Here is a 24,461-nt window from a genome sequence, read left to right as displayed (position 1 = left end):
AACAAACAAAAGTTGCTGAGGTCGGGCCTGGAGCGCTAACAAATGATTTGCTGAGATCAAAACATGTGTGAAAAATATGTAATTTAATGAAAAAAGAGATGATAAACAAAGAAATATGTATACTTCGTCCATCTCTCTTCTACACATACCTCACACAGGTGAACATGTGATTATATTTACCATGAGTGCTGAGCCAACAAACCCACACAAAATAATAGATAACTATACAAGACCAATGCCGAAATATAAACAATCAAAAACCTTGTTCAATTTACAACAGAAATAACTACCTTTCTGTCCTTGTATGCATTTCAACCCCTCTAGAAAGTCACAAGTACAACTGAAACCTAGTCTTCACTGTAATCCTGGTTAACATGATGGGACCTCTTCCATCCTTAGGTCCAGAGCATCATCCGGTCCCAGACCAGTATGGGCATGCGACACCGCGACCGCTCCACCACAGGAAACACGCTGAAGACGGCCGGTTGCAGCTCTGCTCTCACCACGTACTTCTTTGGAGTAGACCTGAAGGGAAAGCTCACCATCGGCAGCTTCCTGGAGTTTCAGAGGAAACTGCAGCACGACGTGCTCAAACTAGAGGTAAGGAGAGAGGAGAGTGAATGAGTGAGGAAAGATAGTAGTAAACTGAGAGATTTCATTAACTGCTTTACAGTACTTTAGTGTAGAGTTGTATTTAATTAATTTAAATGTTATGGCTCTCCTAAATCTCAGCCTCTGCTATTCAGGGACTACCCATAAAAAGTAACGACATACTCAGAGGAAATATTTCTGAAATTGGTACATCGAGTCCCTCTGTAAATATTCAAATAAACTAAAACATGTGGGGGAGAGACAGGGAGGTTATTGATGTAAATGTTATGCATATAATACAACAACAACAAATCCCAGAGGATGACAGAGCTCTGTGTGTTGTCTGGGCAGTGTCACCCTCTCAAACTGTGACGGTTCAGTATAAACAATCTACCCGAGTCCTGCCTCTACAGTAACAGCAACCCATCAGTCTTGTTGAGCATCTGGTTTTTCTAATCTCTTTAATTAGCGTGGGTACTTCCTATGATACACTGAACCATAAATGGGTGCCATCATCTGGCGCTCTAACAATAGGCCAGGAGTCTAAAGAGCATCTGCCAGAAGGAAGTGCTATCTGTCAGTTCGTAATGACGGCACGATGCTCAGAGAGCAAAATCATAACACCAGAGATAAAGTTGAATCGACATGGGTAATCCAATTCCTGTCTTACTCTGACACGCTGCCTTCACCCCCTCTCTGTCTCTATTTGCTGAGCCTGCAGCTCACACTAGGCCATATTTCACAAGCTGTAGCGTTTTTTTTTGTTGCAGGGTTTTCAATTTCTCTTATTCGTATGAAATCCCTTGTTTAAAGCCTGATCTCGTGTCAGTCAGAGTAAAATGAATACAGTTATCAAACGCAGGGAAACACAATCACTGTCTTATCAGGCTTGTATGCATAAAAACAGGAATGTCAGAATAACTATATCATATATATATATATATCATTTACCATGTTTTTAGGTTCACAGTGACAAGCATGTTTTAAATAGGTCCAGTATTGAGGGGAAAAGAGATGGAGATCAGATTATTGTTTAAGTGTCAGACAACATTATGGCGTCAATGACGTAGAAATAAATCGTTTTACTTAACCTTTCCCTTGGTCCAGTCTGTTACTATTTCTCAGAGAAGTCTGTGTTCTGAAATCTTGCGTTCCATTTACATTTTCATAATTGGTTTAAGATTCAACCATCACATTTTAGATATCATGAGGTTATGATTTCTGTACTTCAATACAACAAACTATGACAACATCTGCATTCAGGTTTCCACTGATCTACTGGCAACAGGTTGGATGACACAATAACAGACCAACTGGATCGAGCGTTAAGGAATGTAAAACATTGTTTTTTTCTGGAGGGTCCTTTCTATAATGTGGTCGGACACATGTTATAACAATCTGAGCGGCAAAAAGAAAAAAGCGGCAAAAACAAGCACTTATAGTTGACATACATCAAAGGTGCGGAAGTGCCTGATATGATTAGATTTCAGCCTATTAAGCAGCTGCCATGTGATTCAGTCTCCCTCAATACTGGACTGATTTCCAAAATGGTTGTTCCCATTACTCCCTTAGAAACAAAATACATGGGTTAGAAGGCTCCAGGTTGGAAAAAAAATAAAGTTACCGCTAAAGTGTGTCCTGCCGAGTCGATTTTGGCAGCAGAAGGCAGCTGTTATTGGGGAGAGAAAGAACTGTACGCTACGTGCTCATCACCACATTTAATGGGACTTAACCTCTGATCGAGGTAGATCCTCTGTGGGAGCTGAAATGGTCAGGTCTCCTCTGAAATCTGCACTCCTGGCTTAGTTATGAGCAGCCTCTCACAAGTGCGACAAATTAACATTTTAAGAGGTCGGCACGTTCCAGAGAGAAAGGGGGGAGGCAGCTGCGTAGCTGTCGAATAGCCTCGGATATAAATCCACTGTGTGGACCTGACAAAGCCGAGACCCACAGCTCCGCTCCACTGGAACTTTGTAAAATAATGCACATGCAGATTTGATGTCACCAACCCCAGCTTCAGGCATGATTCAACTAGAAGCCTGACAGCAGTATTTACTGTTTCCCATCTCCCCATGCCCTCCTTCTATTAATTTGTTTGTTCCTCTGCACAGCACTCAGTCTTCATCTGTCTCTCTCTCCCTTTTTTCAGTTCGAGAGGAATGATCCTGTGAATGGCAAAATCAGCGAGAGACAGTTTGGGGGCATGCTGCTGGCATACAGCGGCGTCCAGTCCCGTAAACTCAAGCAGATGCAGAAGGGCTTGAAGAAGATGTTTAAGGATGCACAGGTAGATACATCCGAGTGTACTTATTCACACCTTCGTGGAATCCTGAGAAAAGTTATTGGTACTCTGTAAGTAGTTAAATCTAGTGCTGGGGAGGGTTTTAAGCAATTGGCTAAAGGCTAGGAAGCGTGACAGAGCAGTGTGCCTGAGGGAAGAGGAGATTGTGCGAGGGTGTGAGGGAGACTGGCTGAGAGGTAATGCATCACCGGGGGAGGACGGCACATTCTGACGTTATCCACCTGACCGACACTTACTCTTTCCCACTCTTCTACTTTCCACTATCTGTGTGTGGTGACCAAACAGAGCAGCCAGTGCTCAGCAGGAGGACATAATTACTCCATCGCTCCTTGAGCTTCTTAATAACGCCTCCAGGCTTTGTCCTACTCCTCGGCAGCTCTTCTATGAATCAACAACTCCCTATTCAGTTATCTTGTTCTACTCGGTCGACTCATTTAGTTCCTTACAAAACAAGGTTTGTACTTTCATCCAACATTACCACCTTGCTCTCAGCAGGTAAATGCCTCCACTGGTACCACAAAACAGGGGGAAATGTAGAAATAATGAAGATGCAGAGGGCTCATATTCTGTTCCCATTGCTTTGCATGCTTTTATGCCAGTTCTGCTTCACTGTAATGAGCTCCATCGCTCAATCTACTGAAGTTACGCCCCTACGTATCGTATCCCCGGGGTGCTGCAGCGAAAAAGACATTCCTTTTTTGTATTTTCCCCCAAAAGATAGCTTTGCATCTCTTGGGCTATGATAAGGCACATTTGATGATTAAATGCCGTGTTTAGCAGAGAAAAGAAAAGCGAACAACCTGCTGTTCCTCCCCGGCAGGAGAAAAGGACGAGGCTCAGTCGTGTCTCTAAGGAATTAAACTGCAATAAACATCTCTCTCTTTCCCCCTTTCACTATTTATCCTGACTTGTTCCATGCCGCTGCCAGGCGCTCTGCATTGGCCTATCCTGTAATGTAAATGAGAATTGTGTTATTTACGGCTGGAGACCAGCTGCTTGCTTTTCTTTGCAAATGGGCTCATCAGCAGCGTGGCAGCTGTGTGACTGTGCGTCTGTTTGTGGCACACTTTTTATCCATGTGTGCTTCTGCCCACATCCCCTTATCACGTCCCGCTGCTGAGCTGTTCCCAATATGTCACCGTGCAGCCGCAGCTCTTCTAATGACAGTGTTTGGCTTATCCTCAACATAATTGCAGAGCTCTTGTGGCTCAGGTAAAACCGCAGTAATGATTTGTTCCTGAGGTTTGTGTGTATTTGTCCTCCTTGTGCAGGGCATCACATTCGAGGAGGTGGAGAATTTCTTTACTTTCCTAAAGAACGTGAACGATGTGGACACGGCGCTGAGTTTCTACCACATGGCCGGGGCCTCCATAGATAAAGGTACTCCCACGTTCTCCTCCTGACATTCTCTCCACCTAATTACTCCCCTTAAGACTCAACTGCTGTCACCTCCCTGTCTCTCTGAGCTGTTAACACTCTGCCAGCCAGGTTCTCTTTCCATATGTCCTTCTCTTGCTCAGCCATCTCTCATCTGTTTCTCCATCTATCCATTTATCTCCCGCCTCTTCCTCCTGGCCTGCAGGAAAACATTCAAATCCGAGAACCACGGACATGCAGACATGACAGATCCAATGAGGGCGTTATACTTTGTCATTGTCCGTCATTTTAACAAAAAAGGGTCGTTAAAACATCTGTCATAATCTATTATTACCCTTTAGTTTGATTTTCTTTACTTTTTAATGATAGTTTTTTTTTTGTTGCCTTTATTTATACAGGTGTAAAATCTCATTGAGACACAAGGTCTCATTTTCAAGAGAGACCTGTCCAGTGGTAACACCACCACACAAAGTCACAGACAGACAGGGCACTAAACACAGAGGCAACAATCAAATAAAAGATCGTAAAAAAGTAGTCATTGAAATCCATATACAGTAGTCAGATATAGCGGGTGCAAACACCCTCAGATGACTTCTCCAGCTTTTTTAAAATTAGTTTAAAATCTGTGACGGGTATCAAACTGGTCAGCTTAAGTTCCTGCTGAAGTGTGTTCCAGGTCGAGGGGGCAGAGTATGATGTGGCTTTTTTCCCAAGCACCGTGCGTACTGAGGGGATCAATATTGACACCAAATGGGGGCAACATTTTTGCATTATTCCTACCTAAATAGGCAAATGTGAACAATGCAATCCTAACAAATGACAGACGGCTTCTCGTGACCGTTTTGATTTTGTTCTGACGACTGTACTGTCAACCCAAAGACTGATTTAGCACTTGATCCAAAGTCTGAAGTCGGTAAACATTTCTCCAGGGAAGTGATCAGAAGTTCGCAAGAATCTCTGAATGTTGCGTTTCATTCATCGATCCTGAAAGCACTCAGTTCAGAGGGAGGCTATCCTGCTCCTCACTGAGAGGAGAAGAAGAGGCCTGCTGTGAAAAGCCTCAGTGCTCCAGTCCGTTAAAATGATGGGCAGCCTTTAGATTTGTCTAATGACAGATAATATACCATTAACGTGACATATGGACCTCTGATGCAAGACGTTAGTAAAGTTTCAGCCCTGGTTGGTTTGGCAACACCTGTGGTTACCGTGGCAACAGTAAGTGCAGTTTAATACTCCAGCAAACAGTCATTGAGCAGCTACTTTGTCAGAAATACAACAGTGGCTGATGTATCTGTTTACAGTGCAGCTAAACAAATGCATGTTGTTTACATAAAGACGTAGGTTAATACGCTGGCTTTTTCCATCGGCAGAAATCTGATTTAATTCTTCACACAGAGCAGAAGCTGTTTGCCACACTAAAATGTTGGTTACCTTCCTCACTGTGGAGGCTTCTTGTTCTTCCATTACTCCTTCTGCTGTCAAACAATGCAGGAAAAGATTGTTGTCTTGTTTTGAAGAAGTATTTTTGATAAGAAAATCCCGCTAAGATCCAATCGCTAAGACAATACCTTCTGGCTCCCTCACAACGAAGCTAAATGTTGTTTAGCTCGTTGAGATGTGAAGCAGCTGCAGTTGAATGTTTGGTTTGTATTAGCATTCACTTAATACAGCCCTCACACTGTGTAATGACACCGTTAGGCTGTTATCATTGAGGCCCAACTTGTGAGTGCAGGGAATTTAAATAGACGTGGTAATACAAAAACAATGAGAACATTCTATGGGAGGTCTTTTCGGATGTAAATGGATGTTCAGCTGTTATGGGGAAAAAAGCTGTGTGAATTCATTAAAAAGTCTTGAGGAATATAAATGAGATGATTGTCCCTGAATTCTAACTCCTGAATAATGTGTCCCTGATGATTATTCAAAAAGACCAATTACTAAGTGTCAACGTGTTCTTTCCTTTATCTTCTTCAACACGTTTCTGAATTAATCTGTTATATATCCTATCAATGAAAGTCTAATGTGAGAGCGTCACAGAGAGCGAGGACCTGCAGCTTTTATAAAAGGGCAAATTGTTTGATGAGTCAATATTCTCCTCATTGCAGTGATTCAGACTTCGTTGGGCCTCCATATGTTTACTGTCAGCACATCCATTAGTTCTGACTCACTGATGAAACAGCTTCAGCAGTAGGGAGTGCAGGCTCTGCCCCGAGGTGCTTGTTTTCCGGCGTATGGTTTCATCTGCAATAACAGTAACAAGCCATGTGTGTGTCGGTGTGTTTGTGAGTGTGTTGTGGAGCGGGATAGAGAGCATCAGTCTGCAGAGGGTTAGTGGAGAGCTGCCAGGCGTCTGGAAATTATCTGTGCACAGTGAAACCGTCTTCCTCCTCTTCAAGCCTTATAGGGGAAGAGTCTTTTGAAGTGGCGTTGTATGAGGTAAAAGTTTAAAATATGAGGGGAAAATATCCAATGGCCATTTTTTTAAACGATATTACTATTGCAATATGATTCACTATATTGTACAAATGATCATGCCTCCATTGGACAACTTTGTTTTACTTCTGTAACGGCCCGTCCACACAGCGGCGTGCGTTGAAGCTTGCCGGCGGGGGAGGGGGCTAAAACTCGACCAACAACCAATCGCATGAATCTCCCGCCCCGGACACACAAGCACGCGGTTTGATTGGCTAGAGCTTGTACTGGCATACGATTGGCTGACGCTTCCGCCGAAGCTTTAAAAGTTGAACATTGCTCAACTTTTGCGGCGAGCAACGCTTTTGAAGCGACACAATGCAGTTCGGCGAAACTTGACGTCACCCCATTCAAAGTAAATGGGCAGAAGCGTTGAAGCAGCAACGCACGCCGCTGTGTGGACGGGCCGTAACATAGTGACATCACTATGTAACACTCACGCTTCTATTGGCTAGCGCTCCAACACATTGTACTTAATAGGCTAAGGGGCGGGACAGCTCGGCCAGCAAACCAATCAGAGCAGACTGGGCTCTGGTTTCAGACAGAGGGTGAAAAGAGGTGCTGCACATCATATCACAAAATACAAATATGTACCTGAAAATGGGCATTTGATAAGAAATCGAAAGAGGTACCAACATGTGAAACTCAATGTGAAGTTTCTGGTCTACCTCTGCCATGAGTTTGAATTAGTGTGTGACTTTGGTGAATCCAGACTGAACTTTTCATACACCATAGTCACACAATAACTGTCCTCTGGCAAAGTAAAGAGGTCCAAATAATCTATATATAGCTGACACCTAAACTCATATTGATTTTTAGGTGGAAAATAAATGTGCTGCTGCCTCTTTCCAAAGCAGCACATTGCTCAGCTCCTTTTCTGGTTCTTCTGTTCCTCTAAACTGGATCATGCCAACAGTCCTCTACTGTATATGGACTGGATGCGAGTAACTCAAACAACCCCACCTCAAAAGATCCGAATGATCCCTTCAAGGAGCTCCTGTACTTTACATCCTTTGTTTTTTTGGGTTTCATCAATTTCATTCATTCAAATCTGATAATATCACACCCTTTTAGTACGGCTTCTCACATGTGGATGTGTTATCTGGAACTGCACATTGTTAAAGGTAGAAAAGAAGGCCACTGAATAGATTCTTGTCGGAGTGACTCAGCAGTTTTTTTTCTTTCTCCTGCCATTTGCAGGAAGATTTTGTCCTGTATTTGTCTTTCATCCCTCTCCTCTTTTCTCATTCTCCTGTTTCTCTTTAGCTTTGCTTCTCTTCTTGTGTCTCTTTAATAAGTCATTCTGTGTGAGACTATGGAGGTTTCCATCATTTGTTTTTCTGAAATGACCTCAGAGGCTGTTTCCTCTTCTCTCTCAGCCAGTCTCCTTCACAGCTAGATGTCCCGATGCTGTCCTCTCCCCCCTTTCTCTCTCTATCAGATAGTCTCTCCGGTGAGTCCTGGCTGCTATCGATCCCAGGCAGTTTGACTCTCACACAATTTCCTCCACATGGGCCCATTTATGAGTTGACGTGCACCTCTATTACTCTCTTCCACAAATGTTGAAGTTCTCTATCCCTCTGTCTCTCAGTTACCATGAAGCAAGTGGCCCGCACCGTGGCCAAGGTGGAGCTGTCGGACCACGTGTGTGACGTGGTGTTCGCTCTGTTCGACTGCGACGGTAAGCACCGACTAACTGTGGAGGGCAAATAACATTTTAAAGGTCCCCTATTATACTGTTTTTCATTAATATATTACAGGTCTCAGATATCAACAAAACATGTCTCTGAAGTGTTTGGCTCCAAATACCAAACAGGTCGTGCATTGTAGCATCCCATAATCCCCTCTGTTTCAAAAGGGCCGATTCTCTGTTTGGATGAAAATAAGGACCCACTCCCCTCTGTGGGATATTTGGTTGAAAAGAACACAATGGTGCTCTAGGAGGAGATTCAGGTGATAAGGTGGGGGGGGGTCACCTTGGTTGGTGATTGGCTAATGGCTACACAAGACAACACATCGTTATGACATCATAAAGTGGCCAAATCTGATCGGCTCTTTTTCAGACAGGTTTTTATATAAATGGATCAAGACAAAAAGGGAGTGAATATTATTTCCTGAAACGTTAAGAATCTCTTTACAAAGAGGGGACACATGTTTATGTATAAAAGACATGAAAAAGTGGATTTTGCATAATAGGTGACCTTTAACTGACGGGAGGCAATCATTAACAAATGGAAGTGTTCTTCTCCTCCTCTTATGTACTCTTCGTCCATTATTTCATCATCTGTCCTCTGTCATACCCTCTCCCTCCCGCCTCCTTGTCTGTCTCCCTCAGGGAACGGAGAGCTGAGTAATAGGGAGTTCATCGCCATTATGAAACAGCGGCTAATGCGTGGGCTGGAGAAACCCAAGGACATGGGCTTCACCCGGCTGGTGCGTGCCATGTGGAAGTGTGCCCAAGACACCGCCTGGGACTTTGCCGTACCAAAGTCATAAAGAGACAGAGGGCTAAGTGTGCGCAGGAGATGGACGGCGTGTGAATAAAGCAACAACACCAGTAGCACCAACAGGTCTCCACGATATAAACACATTAATGCAATGAACTCATTAGGACGGGTAACCCACCGTAAACGCATGTCGCTGTAGTTCAAAATATCAATAAGGTGACTGAAGCATGCTGACTCAGCGCACCGTTTCCTGAAAACGCTTCTCTAGCATGCCTGTCCAAGGCATCATGGGTATGTTTTAAAATATACAAGGTTTGTACGTTTATTTTTGCCATATTCTATTTAGAAGAATGTAGTGTCAGCAGGTAACTGTTGAGTCAAATGCTAAAAACAGCACTTTTATATCTGCATTCAACACGTTTTACTGAAGAAACAGACAGGAAGTGGAATTAAACTTCAGCTGTATAAATGCAGCAGTATGTCCATTCTATACCAAAAACAGACCCTTAGTTATTTCTTTGCTGGGGCAGAGGTTAGTGATCTTGTTAGCATCTCTTCATTCAGCCTGCTAGCTCCAGCTGCATCTTCATTCTGTCTTCATTCTTCATTCAATAATGCTCATCCTGCTCTACAATGTACTGTTCAAAGTGTGTATTTGTAATTATTATTTCCCACTGAAACACTTTATATGAGATGGATGTTAAAAGAAATGCTATATTAAAGATGTTTTTAATAATGAAGAAGTGATTAAGCTTTATTTATGAGTGTTCTGCTTAAGTTGGATTGTTGTCATGCCATGTTCTCATTTCACACTTCGACTTGGAGAAAAGAGCACCATAGATTATTAGCGTGAACGTTTTGAGGCACATTTTGTATGGCTGATTGTATGCAGTGGCTTTGAGTGTGTGCCAGAGGGAGAAACATATGCTAATGTGTGTGCAACAGTGGTCAGCAGTTTTGTCTAATTGAAATGGACAGGATGGGCAGTCCTCGGCCTCTGATGCCCATTAAAGGATTGTCCTGCAGCCGCTCAGCGCGCACACACACACACACAGAGCTGCAGAGGCCTGAGAGGAGCTGTTGGCTCCTGCACACTGCGACTGACACACAGAAGTGCTACTAGGAATGATTGCAAGGCAGGAGATTTGATTGAGTTTCCTATCATCAGCACTCCTCAGCCGTGCTCTTTTCTGAGCATAAGTCTGGTGATGGATCGTTAAAAGATTTTTAACAGAACAGTCTCACTGTCAACTTTTCAACAGTCACCTTTAAACCTTTAAACTTTTTTCCCGCAGTGGCTCAGTCAGTAGGGGCTTGGACTGGGAGCTGTAGGGTCGCCGGTTCAAGTCCCCGACCAGACCTAAAAAATATGGAGTGTGGACTGCTACTTGGAGAGGTACCAGTTCACCTCCTGCCCTGCTGTGGTGCCCTTGAGCAAGGCACCGGACACCCCCTTCCCCCCCTCACTCCCATTGCTCCCCGGACGCTGTACACTAGCTGCCCACTGCTCCTAGTACTAGACTCCTGGTACTAGAATGGGTTAAAGGCCAACTTTCACTGTGTGTGCTGTGTGCTCTGCATGTGTGACCATTAAAAGAGGGTTTCATCCCTATCTATTCTAAACATAGAGGTGCTTTCCTGTGAAGAACATAAGAAATCCATCTTTTCTGAAACTGCATCAATTCAAACTAATCCAGTATAGGGCTTTTAGGGTTTTCAGTGGCGTTTTTATATGTGCAAAAGTGGTGGGGCACAAAAAACTTAAGATGTCTATATATAAGCTTCTGCAGTGACGTGCAGTGAGGTTCATGGCTGGTGAGGCACTGGCACTGACTCTTCAGGTTTACAAATATTATATTTTGACCTAAATATAAAATTATTTTCAAAAGCTTTTTTAGTCTGATGCTTCGATTAATTTTAAACACACAGTTCAACAAAAGGATACCCAACATTTTTTATTTTATCATTTAAATATTTAATTGTTCTCTCTTAGTAAGATCCCATTTTCAATAAAATGGTGGTCTTACCTTGACTTCAAGATGAAGTCCATGCTATCCTTCTGGACAAAAATCTCTTACTTTTTTGTCACTGTCTCTGTCCCCACCAACTCATAAAGCTGGCAATGTCCTTGATGTCATATTCTCAAGGAACTGCGCTACTTCTAACCTCTCTGTAAACCCGCTCCACACATCCGATCACTTCTTCATTTCATTCTCTTTACCCCTTTCCAAACATAACAAACTAATCTCTTCTCATCCTGCACCTGTCCGCCGTAACCTTCGTTCCCTCTCCCCCTCTACCTTTGCCTCATCGTTGCTCTCAGCCCTCCCTTCCTCTGACTCGTTCCAACTCCTGCCTCCAAACTCTGCTGTAGAAACTCTCCTCTCTACTCTCTCATCCTCTCTGGACTCTCTCTGTCCTCTCACATCTCGGCAGGCTCGTCAGTCCCCTCCTGCTCCTTGGCTAAATGATGCACTGCGTGCTAATAGAACCGTCCTTCGGGCAGCAGAGCGGAAATGGTGGAAATCCAAACACCGCAACGACCTCCTAACCTATCAGGCTCTCCTCTCCTCTTTCTCTGCTTCGATCTCTCAGGCAAAAAGTACTTTCTTTCAAGATAAGATCCAATCTTCCTATTCCAATCCTAAAAAACTATTTTCCATCTTCTCCACCCTCTTGCTTTATTGGGGGGGTCTGGGGAGGTCCGAAAACCAGTCAGTATCTGGTGTGAGGGGTAGGGTTAGGGTAATGTTGTGAATCGAGTGGCCTGTGTTCGTCGTCCATAACATACGCCTGCCCATACCATAACCCCACCACCACCATGGGCCACTCGATTCACAACATTACCCTAACCCTAACCCTCACACCAGATACTGACTGGTTTTCGGACCCCCCCCAATAAAGCAAAACTGCACGTTTTAGAGTGGCCTTTTATTGTGGCCAGCCTAAGGCAAACCTGTGCAATAATCAGGCTGTCTAATCAGCATCTTGATATGCCACACCTGTGAGGTGGATTATCTCGGCAAAGGAGAAGTGCTCACTATCACAGATTTTTTTCGGATTTGTGAACAATATTTGAGAGAAATGGTTATTTTGTGTATATAGAAAATGTTTTAGATCTTTGAGTTCATCTCATGAAAAATGGGAGCAAAAACAAAGTGTTGTGTTTATATTTTTGTTCAGTGTAGAAGAACACTGACTAAAACAGCAATATACAGACGAATCAGATGATTAAACATGATCTTAAAATATTTAATTTTTTGTACTCATTATTTTTAATACTTGCTGCTGACACTAGGTGGGGCTATGCCTCAGTCGCCACTGAGTGTTTTCAATATAATGTCTTTCATTTTTTTTTTTTTTGTAAAGCACTTTGAATTACCCTGCGTCGAAAAGTGCTATATAAATAAACTTGCCTTGCCTCAATTAAAGATCGTTCATATTATTCCAGCACTGACTGGTTTCTTCAGCTTTAAACCCCTAAAGGCTCCTGTATCTTGTAGTGTAAATCCCATCATGCTGCAAGCAACATGGCCTCTAACTGCTTGCAGTCTGCACTCAAGAGTTGCCCAGTAACAGCAGCACCATCCCCACCCCCCTCTCAACAGCTCAGCAGTGTAAACCCCGAGCACACACGCTGTCAAGTTTCCCTGCTTGGTGAGCACAGAGGGGGCTATATTTGGAGTGACTGCAGACCTCCCTCCTTAGTCAACAGCACTGAAGTGGACACAACATTTCCTCAGTGTAGATTCATAAACTGCATGCACAATGCATGTGCTGTTAAGGAATAAGGCTTTTTCTCTTTACGCTGCATAAGGCCATGTCATGGTTTATAACTAAATGCAAAGAAAATATATTTAGTATGATTGCAATGTGAGAACAGTGTAACCAGTCAGCCTAATCTAATCATTTGTCCTGCTTCTCCATCAAGTTTTTTTTAAAAGGATGGCAATATTGGTAATTTATTGTGCTAAAACTTGAGTTATCTTTTGATCCAGCCTAGTGCTAGTAGTATTCATTCAAAGCAAGAAACTGACTTTTCTCTCAAGGCATTGTATGGATAAAGTTCTTAGTTAATGGACACGTAAGACTGGTCGGTCATTAAATGATGGTCGATCCCCCAAAAATGCTCGAGTCTGAGAATATTTATAATTCCCGATGAGCAGGTGGAGCCTTGCCTCCCAATTGTATGGAAGTGCAAGGCTAAATTGTTTGGAGTATCCCTTTCTGTCCTATGGCAAGGTATAAGGTGTCAGTTCACACACTGTACATTGAGTTTCCCCATTTTCAACTGGAGCAAAGAAATACCTGACTGCCATCTAGTGGTTTTCGTTGACACTTAAACAGTTAATGTTTGGAACTAAATGGACAAAGCAGCTTATTTGTACACACAACACCATTATGTGTCCATAAAACACAGCTCCGTGAGAAACTGAGGACAAATGACTCTTAATTGTAGGGAAGATTAAAAAAGAAAAAAGTGTAATACCTATCACACCAACATTTGCTATTAGGTCTTTAATTACAGCTACATCCATTAATAAAAAAAAGGTTCTCAAAAGTCCCTACAGGTTCACACAGTAAATTCCAATCATTGAAATTAACATTTCATCGGTTACATTGACTAATAAAACATTCAATACCACGAACAGATTAGAGCAACATATGTATGTATCCCAGTTTCAAAGCAAAATGGCTTAAGAAAAATAATGAAATAGACAGTCTAAGGTCCTGAACATTGAAATGGAATAAAACTTAATAAATACACAGTATAAAACTCAGTTTTACTTTCCAAAAGATTAGGTAATGTTAAGTGAAAAAAACCCAAGAGCAAAAAAAAGGCCAAACAGAAATGTTGACAAACAACCAAACAAACTTCAAGAAACCATGTGGTCCATTAAAATGATTATCAACCTCGTTTCAAAATACAAGAACCTGTTGGGATGTATGGCTGTCAATCATACATAGAAAAATGAAAGTACAGGTTGACATCAAAACAAACTGAAAAAGGGGGCCCAATACACACATTGGCGTTTACCATTAACAGGTGGCCTGCAGCCACCTAGTGGCTATAAGTGATGATATCACATGGGTGTCAACCTTAAGCAGTACAGCGAAGGGCAGCCGACGGAAAGTGAGCGCCGGCTCAGCTCTACGGCTCACTTCCTGTCAGTGTGCTGCTGGGTAGTGATGACTGAGGGACTGGTAACAGGGGGGGAAGCGATCAGACAGTCCTGATCACACAGGTACAGTCAAGTTCAAAGAGCCGTCCTTATTCACTGTCAAACTTAATAGAGTTGACGGAGGTGGAGTTGATGGCTCCGCCGCGGTAGCTCCCCCTCTTCTTCTTTGTCTTTTCATGGCGGAATGACTTGCCCTTTGTGAACCTGAGCGTGTCGTTGGCTTTCTGGCCCCAGTCCCCATTTGATCCGAACTGGAAAAGCAAAGACAGATGATTAAGAGTGAATGATCAGCACAGCCATTTCAGTGATGCAGTTTTAAAATTGCTCTTCGCCGTAACTGAACTCACCTTTGCATCAAAAGAATTGTCTTGGAGACGGGGATCCACCGCTACTTCTTCCTCTCTTATTCTACGGAAGGGTACATTGGACGACTGGAAGACACAACCCATTTCCATCAAATCATGAACTATTATTAAACTTTTTTCCCCTTTAAGAAACCAGGCTCAACACCAAGTTCTAGTCTCTGACTGGCCTTACCTTCTTATTGGCTTTAGGAAACGTCTGAGGTGTGGTTGTTGCCATCTTGTTTTTTGGTGTAGTGACTTCTGTCTCTTCCTCGTCGCTCTTCGATGACTCTTCACCTTTTTTTCTTTTTCCTGCAGGGGTGGTGGGGGGAATGTTTAACTTTGAGTAATCCAGGATGAAGTTGACACTGCATTACATTTCATACTCTGTATTTGTCTGCGACTCACCATTTGTTGTGGGGGTGGTGGGTGCAGTGGCTGCCCTGCGTGGTGCATCCTCCTCTGATGAACTGTCTGAGGAGCTGCTCTCTTTAGCTTTATCAGCCGGGGTCGTCTTGGGTGTTGCTGCAGGTGTAGCAGGTTTTACAGCACTTGTACTGGCCTCTTCTTCCTCTTCGGAGCTGCTGTCACTGGACGATGACTCTGCAGGCTTTGCTGGAGTCTTGGGTGTAGCTGCCTTGCCATTGGTGACTGGAGGCTTGGCAGGTGTGGTCTCAGTCTTCTTTTTTGAAGCTTTGGGCGTGCTAGCAGGGGCTTCTGCTGCAGGAGTTGGTTTCTTGACAGCAGGTTTGGCTGCCTCATCCTCAGAGTCACTGTCGGAGTCAGAGCTGCTCTCTGCTGCTGCCGCTGGCTTTGCAGCAGGGGTAGTTGGTTTAGCCTTAGCTGATGTAGCTGGCTTAGCCTTAGCGGGCTCTTCATCTTCAGAAGAAGACTCGGAGCTGCTCTCTGCTGCAGCTGCCTTTGCTGTGGGGGTAGCAGGCTTTGAAGCAGGGGTAGCTGGCTTTGCAGCTGGTTTAGCCTTAGCTGGTTCTTCATCTTCAGAAGAAGAGTCAGAGCTGCTTTCCGCTGCAGCAGCTGGCTTTGCTACAGGCGTGGCTGGTTTAGCCTTAGCTGGTGTAGCTGGCTTAGCCTTAGCGGGTTCTTCATCTTCAGAAGAAGAGTCAGAGCTGCTTTCCGCTGCAGCAGCTGGCTTTGCTACTGGCGTGGCTGGTTTAGCCTTAGCTGACTTAGCCTTAGCTGGTGTAGCTGGCTTAGCCTTAGCTGGTGTAGCCTTAGCTGGTGTAGCTGGCTTAGCCTTAGCGGGCTCTTCATCTTCAGAAGAAGAGTCAGAGCTGCTTTCCGCTGCAGCAGCTGGCTTTGCTACAGGCGTGGCTGGTTTCGCCTTAGCTGGTGTAGCTGGTTTAGCCTTAGCTGGTGTAGCTGGCTTAGCCTTAGCGGGCTCTTCATCTTCAGAAGAAGAGTCAGAGCTGCTTTCTGCTGCAGCAGCTGGCTTTGCTACAGGCGTAGCTGGTTTAGCCTTAGCTGGTGTAGCTGGCTCTTCATCTTCAGAAGAGTCAGAGCTGCTTTCCGCTGCAGCAGCTGGCTTTGCTACAGGCGTAGCTGGTTTAGCCTTGGCTGGTGTAGCCTTAGCGGGCTCTTCATCTTCAGAGGAAGAGTCAGAGCTGCTTTCCGCTGCAGCAGCTGGCTTTGCTACAGGCGTGGCTGGTTTCGCCTTAGCTGGTGTAGCTGGTTTAGCCTTAGCTGGTGTAGCTGGCTTAGCCTTAGCGGGTTCTTCATCTTCAGAAGAAGAGTCAGAGCTGCTTTCTGCTGCAGCAGCTGGCTTTGCTACAGGCGTAGCTGGTTTAGCCTTAGCTGGTGTAGCTGGCTTAGCCTTAGCTGGCTCTTCATCTTCAGAAGAAGAGTCAGAGCTGCTTTCCGCTGCAGCAGCTGGCTTTGCTACTGGCGTGGCTGGTTTAGCCTTAGCTGGTGTAGCTGGCTCTTCATCTTCAGAAGAAGAGTCAGAGCTGCTCTCTGCTGCCTTTGCCGCAGGGGTAGCAGGCTTAGCCGCTGCAGGCTTAGCCGCTGCAGGTTTAGCCTTAGCTGGTTCTTCATCTTCAGAAGAAGAGTCAGAGCTGCTCTCTGCTGCAGCAGCCGGCTTTGCTGCGGGGGTAGCAGGCTTTGCAGCTGGTTTAGCCTTAGCTAGTTCTTCATCTTCAGAAGAGTCAGAGCTGCTCTCTGGAGCAGGCTTTGCAGCGGGGGTAGCTGGCTTAACAGCAGGCTTAGCAGCAGGCTTAGCTTTAGCTGGCTCTTCCTCATCCTCAGAGGAGTCTGAGCAGCTCTCTGCAGCAGCAGCAGGCTTTGCAGCTGGCTTTGCAGCCGGGGTAGCAGGCTTTGCTTTCACTGTTTTTTCATCCTCAGAGGAGTCATCTGAATCAGAGCTGCTCTCAGCTGCCTTGGAAGCTACAGCAGCAGGTTTTGGTTTGGCTGCAACTTTAGCAGCAGGTTTGGCTGGAGCCTCATCTTCAGAGCTGCTGTCTGGAAAAACAAATACATTACTTTAACATCAGATAGACACAAATGTAGTCACTTGATCATGGCACACACAGCTAAAACGTTGACTGTATATGTGACCGGCTCCATCGAAATCAGTCGCATTGACCCGAAGACACATTTTGAGTTGTATACACGGTTGGAAAGAGGATATTCCTAGGTTTCTAATGATATCAGGATTGTTTTTGTACTCCAAATATTAAGCGAAATATGTCACATTATATAATGACTGTCACAGAGTCATCATTTTGAGAAAAAGGCCTTTAAAGTTTCCTCTTCTCTGGAATCCATCGATCTGATTGATTATTAGTGGAGCAAATGATCAAAATACTACGGAGGGAAGATATTTTCGTTTGGAGGGGAAGCTCGCAAGTGTGTGTGTATACGTGTGTGTGTGTGTATTTTTGCATTTGTGTGTATTGTGTTTGTTTCCTGGAAAACCCTCACGAGAAACACCGGCTGTTGTTATGCCTGCTGTGACGTCAAGTTACTCCGTTCTCCGCTTGTAATTATGCCGTCACAATCTTCAAAGTTGTATTTATCATCTGAATTTGCCGAAACAAGTTTAATATTCTGAAAACCAAGATTTTGTTTAATTTAAATCAGATGAAAACAAACTGTAACAGACCCTGCCGTGTTATCTATGATTACTTTACTCTTACGTTCATAATTTCAGCCGGAGGGAGGGGGGGGTGGCGCTGCGGAAGAGCAGAGTGCGAGTGAGAGGTGCCTGTCTTCGTCCCTTCACAAGCTTCAAAAATGTACTTATCGTGTGATTTTGAAAATAAAAGTTTCATATTCTGAAAGCCAAGACTTTGTTTGTTTAAAATCAAACAAAACACCCGAACCCCGGAAAAATAATTTTTTACGTAAATCCACGTTTATTCTGAAATGAGCCGTTGCGACTTCCGACTGATTTCGATAGAGCGGGTCACATATTAGAGAAGCTGTCGACGAGTGTTATTCCCTAATTCACAATTCATTAATTATCAAAATAGAGATAACACGGCAGGGTCCGTTACAGTTTGTTTTCAATTAAACAAAGTCTTGGCTTTCAGAATATTAAACTTGTTTCTGCAAATTCAGATGATAAATACAACTTTGAAGCTTGTGACGGCATAATTACAAGCGGAGAACGGAGTAACTTAACGCCACAGCAGGCGCAACAACAGCCGGTGTTTCTCGTGAGTGTTTTCCCCGGGAAACAAACACAATACACACAAACGCAATATTACACAAACACACACGCACACGAGCTTCCCCTCCAAACGAAAATATCTTCCCTCCGTAGTATTTCGATCATTTGCTCCACTAATAATCAATCAGATCGATGGATTCCAGAGAAGAGAAAACTTTGAAGGCCTTTTTCTCAAAATGAGGACTCTGTGACAGTCATTATATAATGTGACATATTTTGCTTAATATTTGGAGTACAAAAACAATCCTGATATCATTAGAAAGCTAGGAATATCCTCTTTCCAACAGTGTATACAACTCAAAATGTGTCTTCGGGTCAATGCGACTGATTTCGATAGAGCAGTTCACATATGTGACCCGCTCTATCGAAATCAGTCGGAAGTCGCAACGGCTCATTTCAGAATAAACGTGGATTTACGTAAAAAACTATTTTTTCAGGGTTCGGGTGTTTTGTTTGATTTTAAACAAACCAAGTCTTGGCTTTCAGAATATGAAACTTTTATTTCCAAAATCACACGATAAGTACATTTTTGAAGCTTGTGAAGGGACGAAGACAGGCACCTCTCACTCGCACTCTGCTCTTCCAGCAGCCCCCCTCCCTCCGAATGACATTATGAACGTAAGAGTAAAGTAATCATAGATAACACGGCAGGGTCCGTTACAGTTTGTTTTCATCTGATTTAAATTAAACAGAGTCTTGGCTTTCAGAATATTAAACTTGTTTCGGCAAATTCAGATGATAAATATAACTTTGAAGCTTGTAACGGCATAATTACAAGCGGAGAACGGAGTAATTTAACGCCACAGCAGGCGCAACAACAGCCGGTGTTTCTCGTGAGGGTTTTCCCCGGGAAACAAACACAATACACACAAACTCAAAAATACACAAACACACACGTATACACACACACTTGCGAGCTTCCCCTCCAAACGAAAATATCTTCCCTCCGTAGTATTTTGATCATTTGCTCCACTAATAATCAATCAGATCGATGGATTCCAGAGAAGAGGAAACTTTAAAGGCCTTTTTCTCAAAATGAGGACTCGGTGACAGTCATTATATAATGTGACATATTTCGCTTAATATTTGGAGTACAAAAACAATCCTGATATCATTAGAAAGCTAGGAATATCCTCTTTCCAACCGTGTATACAACTCAAAATGTGTCTTCAGGTCAATGCGACTGATTTCGATGGAGCAGGTCACATATTACAACAGTCCTGCAGAAAATCCTAGCCTGGTGTTAAGTAAACCAGTTTCAACATAAACTAAATATTATCCTCAACAAAGATACACTGCCTTAGTTGCAGTAAGGTGAACCTAACAAACTGACAACCGTGTATGTAACAAAACTGGGGAGAGTTTATATATTATGTATAACTGACAGTTCTCATGATGGAATTTAGTTTGATCCCTCCACAAACTGGTAGCACTGGCAACACAGTTTAAGTAAATGAAAGCAAATTCAAGACAGAAAATAAACTACTTTGACAGAGATACAGAGCTCACACCCTCAACATGTCTCTTACCTGAACTTGACTCCTCTTTTTTAGCTGGGGGAGTCTTGGCTGGTGCAGGTTTAGCTGCTGGCTTCTTTGCAGGAGTCACCTTTGCTGCAGGTTTTTTGGCCTCTTCCTCCTCTGAACTGGAATCGTCCTCTGAACTGGAGTCTTTTTTAGCAGGCGTGACTTTAGCTGCAACAGGTTTAGCTGGAGCAGCCTTTGCGGGAGTCACCTTTGCTGCAGGTTTTTTTTTTGCCTCCTCTTCTTCCTCTGAACTGGATGAGTCTTTAGCGGGAGCAGCCTTGACTGGGGCAGCTTTTGCTGGGGTGACTTTCACGGCAGGCTTTTTTGCCTCCTCTTCATCTGAGCTTGAATCTTGAAAAACATGGGCATGGAGAGGAAGATTTGTTACATTTGGCATCAAACAACACAAAGTAGAAAATGACAGAGTGGGATTGTAATTGTTACCTGAGCTGGACTCCTTCGCCGCTGGTTTTGCAGCGGGGGTCTTTACTGGTGCAGGCTTTGCTGTTAGGATAACAACGCTGTTAGATGTGTCATTTCTAAAATCACTACTTCAAGTTGGGAAGACTTAGTGAATCTTACCAGCTACTTTCTTCTCTTCTTCCTCGTCACTGCTGCTGCTGCTTGAGGAGCTGTCCTTGGCCTTGCTGGCTGCTGGTGCAGCTGGAGCCTTGGTCACTGAAGCGGGAGCTTTCTGGACTGAAGCTGGAGGTGGGACTGCACTGTACGCTCCTACCAAGGCAAAGCAAACTAATCAGCCTCATAACACAGGGCCCATGTACAATACTTTTAGGTTTTGGTGACATACTGCAAAAGAGGGACTGTAATGTTAATAATAATAAATAATAGAATTGTGAGGGATGAAACCCTCTTTAAATGGTCACACATGCAGAGCACACAGTGAAAGTTGGCCTCTGCATTTAACCCATCCTAGTACCAGGAGTCTAGTACTAAGAGCAGTGGGCAGCTATCATACAGCGCCCAGGGAGCAATGGGGTTGTCCGGTGCCTTGGTCAAGGGCACCACGGCAGGGCAGGAGGTGAACTGGGACCTCTCCAAGTAGAAGTTCGGCTCACAGTCCAATCCCCTACTGACTGAGCCACTGAGTTACTCCAAAATAGGTGCAAGCAATTTAAATTTTTTACCAAAATTAATCCTCTATCAGATGTTATGTAAAGCTAAAAGATGACAGACATACTAATCATGTCAAATAAAATGTAAGTTAATATAACTACCTTTCGTTTGATTGGAGTAACAGAACCATGATAACAAAAGAAAGGCACCGCTCAGAAAGGCCAACTCATTTCAAGTGCAATCAAACCTTTCTGTGTTTATTGGTTTTCATAGCACCAAACAAGTTTTATAACTTCACATTGTCTGGCTTTTATAATGGAGTGAAAATAAAAACCCACCTGCTTTGGGTTTTTTGCTGGGTGGAGCCTCATCTTCAGATGAAGAGTCTTCACTGCTTGATTCAGCAGCAGCTGCTTTCACGGGGGCCGCTTTGGCTGGAGCCTATCGGACATATGAAGTAAGTATTGTGTAAAATGTACTTTACTACAATAACTTGTTCTATTTGTTTCTAAGTTTGGGAAGAAAGATATGTACATATGGGCAGAATCTTTTACATACCTTGGTTGGTTTTTCATCTTCTGAATCTGATGAACTGTCTTCGCTGGTGCTATCCTTTTTTTTCTGAGCTGCAGCTTTAGCAGGAACAGCTGGTTTGGCTGCTGTGACTGTAACACTCTTGGCTTCTATTAAAGGTTAATAACATACATTAGATACAACACATTTCATTATAATCATCTCAAAATAAATTTACAATATTAAATGACATCTTGCTCTAGACGGTCCCCCCTTTGGAGAAAAAAAAAAGTTGGGCCCCCCCAACACAAATAGTCAGACTCAGTGGCGGCGCCAGAGATTTATTTTGGGGCTGCTGTGCGGTAGCTTGACGTTTCATAGAGGGTGCTCAAACATTTAGGGTTTCCCATTAATGTACCGGTCGCTACAGTGGAATTTTCTACTGCAACAATCCCCACGCATACACAGTGTACTCGCGACTGTCACAATGAAGGCTCGATAATCAGCTCACGGCATATAAGTGTAAGCAGGGGTAAAGTGCTATTTTTGTAGGTAATGTGTGGACCTCACATAGGGGGATCCGGGGGCATGCTCCCCCGGGAAGATTTATTTTTAAATATTGAAGTTAAAAGCATCAATCTGGTGCACTTTGAGAGCAACATGAAGAGATCTATGGATACATCTCTCAACACCCATATGAAACAGAACTGTAAACAGATTTACTTTTTCTTTATGGATATTTTACAAATCACCCTTTTAAACTCTATTCTTGTTTTACTGTCATATACTATTTCATACCTGTTTTTCATGTATTCTCTTATTTTTCTTATAACTATAATGATCATATAAACATGTGCCTCAGAAATAATTGTTTACATTAATGGTGACCAAAACATTTGAGACCCACTGAGATAACACTCAGAGAGTCCTTTAGCTCACTGAGTCTCTCAGTCTGACAGGAGAGGACTCTCCTCCACTTTGTTGTTGAAAAAACTCCTTATATCCGTTATCGTAGCTCGCTAGCACCAGAAGCTAACAACAACGATCTCCAGTACCAGTGCGCTCTCTCTCACGCACACAAAATGGCTCGTTCCACACACACGGAGCCGAGCTTTAATGATACACAGAGACCCAGACGTAATAGTACTGTACTGCATCATATTATTTTTCAAATTATGATTTTTTTTTTATATATAACTATTTTTCCTCCTGGTCTCTTGCACCCCCCTGGCATGCCTCGGCCCCCACTTTGAGAACCACTGCTCTAGACTCACTGGCTGGGGCTTTAGCAGGCTGCTCATCCTCAGATTCTTCACTGCTGGAGCTGCTGTCTTTCTTCCTTCCTGTAGCAGGGGCAGCGGGCGCCTTCACAGGAGCCTACATGCGGAACATTCATTTTAATAATAGCATAACCACCAGACATGGCTTTCAACACTGGCAAGATCTTGTATGAAACTATAATTTGAATTATTCTTCCTACCTTTACAGGAGCCTTGACTGGGGCCTTCTCCTCCTCAGAGTCACTGGAGTCTTCACTGCTGCTGGATGCCACTTTAATAGCTGCTGCTGGTGCAGGTGCTTTAGCAGGCACCACCTTAGCTGCTAAAACAAACATTACAGAGATATGTTACACATATATAACCGGATCATAAATGTTACCTACCTATTTAAACCATCGTAATCAGTTTTCTGCATCAAAACATTGATTTTACCTGCAGGGGCTGCCTTGGTTGGTTTTGCAACCACTGCTTCATCGTCGCTGCTTGAGTCGTCGCTGCTGGAGCTCGCTGCACTGGTTTTTGCCTTCTTGGCTGATGGACTTGTTTTAGATTCAGCTGTGCTGGAGGGCGCCTTTCGTTTCTTGGCTTCAGGAGACCTAGGAAGACACATGGGTATATTAAAAAGGGAACAGCAACCTCAAAAATTAACAAGTCATTTATTGTATACATTTCTCCTATATCTGAAGAGATTAGCGACAAAGCATATGTATCTCAACTACAGAGACAAATCCTGTAACTGCCGCTTAGAGAGTGAACCCTAAGAGATAATGAGAGCAGAAATTATTCTTAAAGTGAATATTTAAGTCTGATAAAGGGTATATTGTGTTTGTATTAGAGATAGATTAGGCAATGCATAGGTGAACAGTGACTGCAAATGATAGGTGCAATGAGAACCCAATAAAAAGGCTTGGCCATATCTTAAAAGTGTATTAATATCAGTATGTACTTAACAAGTTTTAGTGCCAACTCAATAACAAACAAAACAAAAAACAACTCACTTCACCCAGAAGTCGTAGATGCCGACGAGGCTCTCATCATTTTCATCTTGTGGAGTCTGTAAAGAAACACGTGAAGCACTCAAATAGCCATTTACAGATCTAAAGTTTCACAAATTCGCAATCAATACATGTTCCTGCAATGCAACACAATATAATGCCAATTAAAATATTATGAGCTTTTAAAACGAATGGCAACCAAAGAACAAAGTGTGCCTGTACTCCTACACGTGCTACCTTTCCTAATGGGTGTACGGCCCCTCAACGTTACATGGCTGTACATGTACTCCTCGTGCAGCATGTCTCAACTTCACCACAACGCTAGAGACAGACAGCACGAGCCACAGATTAGCAACAACACACAGTGAGCCGCTTACCACGTTAGTCTGTTTCATAAACTGCTGAGCCGCCTTGGTGAATTTGTTCTCCGCCAGAAAGGAATATACGCATTTGTAAAGATCGCTCGGCTTCGACTTTTGCTCCGCCATCTTCACCACGCTCTTTTCTGGAAGGAAAGTGAGCGGAAGCTTCAATTGTGCGCATGCGCCTCACGATATGGCAAGTTCCTCTCAAACTTTTGTTGATTTTGAAAATATTTTTTTATTGAAAATGTATTTGTTGAGTTGTAGTTTATATGTGTAACCCCTGTAATGTTATACACTCGCATTT

General features: G+C 43.4%; 2 protein-coding genes across 5 annotated transcripts in view; one reads left to right on the top strand and one right to left on the bottom strand.

Annotated features, from left to right (window-relative positions):
* The window catches only part of micu1 (mitochondrial calcium uptake 1), a 43,832-nt gene extending 33,900 nt beyond the window's left edge, over positions 1-9,932 (top strand). For all 3 annotated transcript variants that reach the window (XM_034101049.2, XM_034101045.2, XM_034101046.2), the window contains 5 exons: positions 400-600; positions 2,741-2,878; positions 4,165-4,273; positions 8,334-8,423; positions 9,078-9,932. In XM_034101049.2, the coding sequence (XP_033956940.1) occupies positions 400-600; positions 2,741-2,878; positions 4,165-4,273; positions 8,334-8,423; positions 9,078-9,238 (699 nt within the window). In that variant the 3' untranslated portion in view covers positions 9,239-9,932. The remainder of the gene's footprint in view (positions 1-399; positions 601-2,740; positions 2,879-4,164; positions 4,274-8,333; positions 8,424-9,077) is intronic.
* Positions 9,933-13,692: 3,760 nt separating this feature from the next.
* Positions 13,693-24,323, bottom strand: nolc1 (nucleolar and coiled-body phosphoprotein 1). 2 transcript variants are annotated; one of them, XM_034101021.2, is made up of 14 exons: positions 24,170-24,323; positions 23,796-23,851; positions 23,230-23,393; positions 22,998-23,119; positions 22,792-22,894; positions 21,563-21,687; positions 21,343-21,445; positions 20,513-20,662; positions 20,375-20,434; positions 19,934-20,281; positions 15,125-17,191; positions 14,910-15,028; positions 14,720-14,803; positions 13,693-14,623 (listed from the first exon to the last, which is right to left on the bottom strand). In XM_034101021.2, exons 1-14 carry the CDS (start codon positions 24,278-24,280, stop codon positions 14,462-14,464), a joined length of 3,774 nt encoding a protein of 1,257 aa, XP_033956912.1. In that variant the 5' UTR covers positions 24,281-24,323; the 3' UTR covers positions 13,693-14,461. The 2 variants fall into 2 exon arrangements, with proteins under 2 accessions (XP_033956912.1, XP_033956913.1); XM_034101022.2 differs by having other exon boundaries at positions 22,998-23,116.
* Between the last annotated feature and the right edge of the window lie 138 nt (positions 24,324-24,461).

The sequence above is a fragment of the Pseudochaenichthys georgianus genome, chromosome 15 (genome assembly GCF_902827115.2).
Source record: "Pseudochaenichthys georgianus chromosome 15, fPseGeo1.2, whole genome shotgun sequence".
Taxonomy (NCBI): Eukaryota; Metazoa; Chordata; class Actinopteri; order Perciformes; family Channichthyidae; genus Pseudochaenichthys; species Pseudochaenichthys georgianus.
Note: the sequence above shows the minus strand (reverse complement) of the source record. Positions and strands in the feature narration are given on the sequence as shown.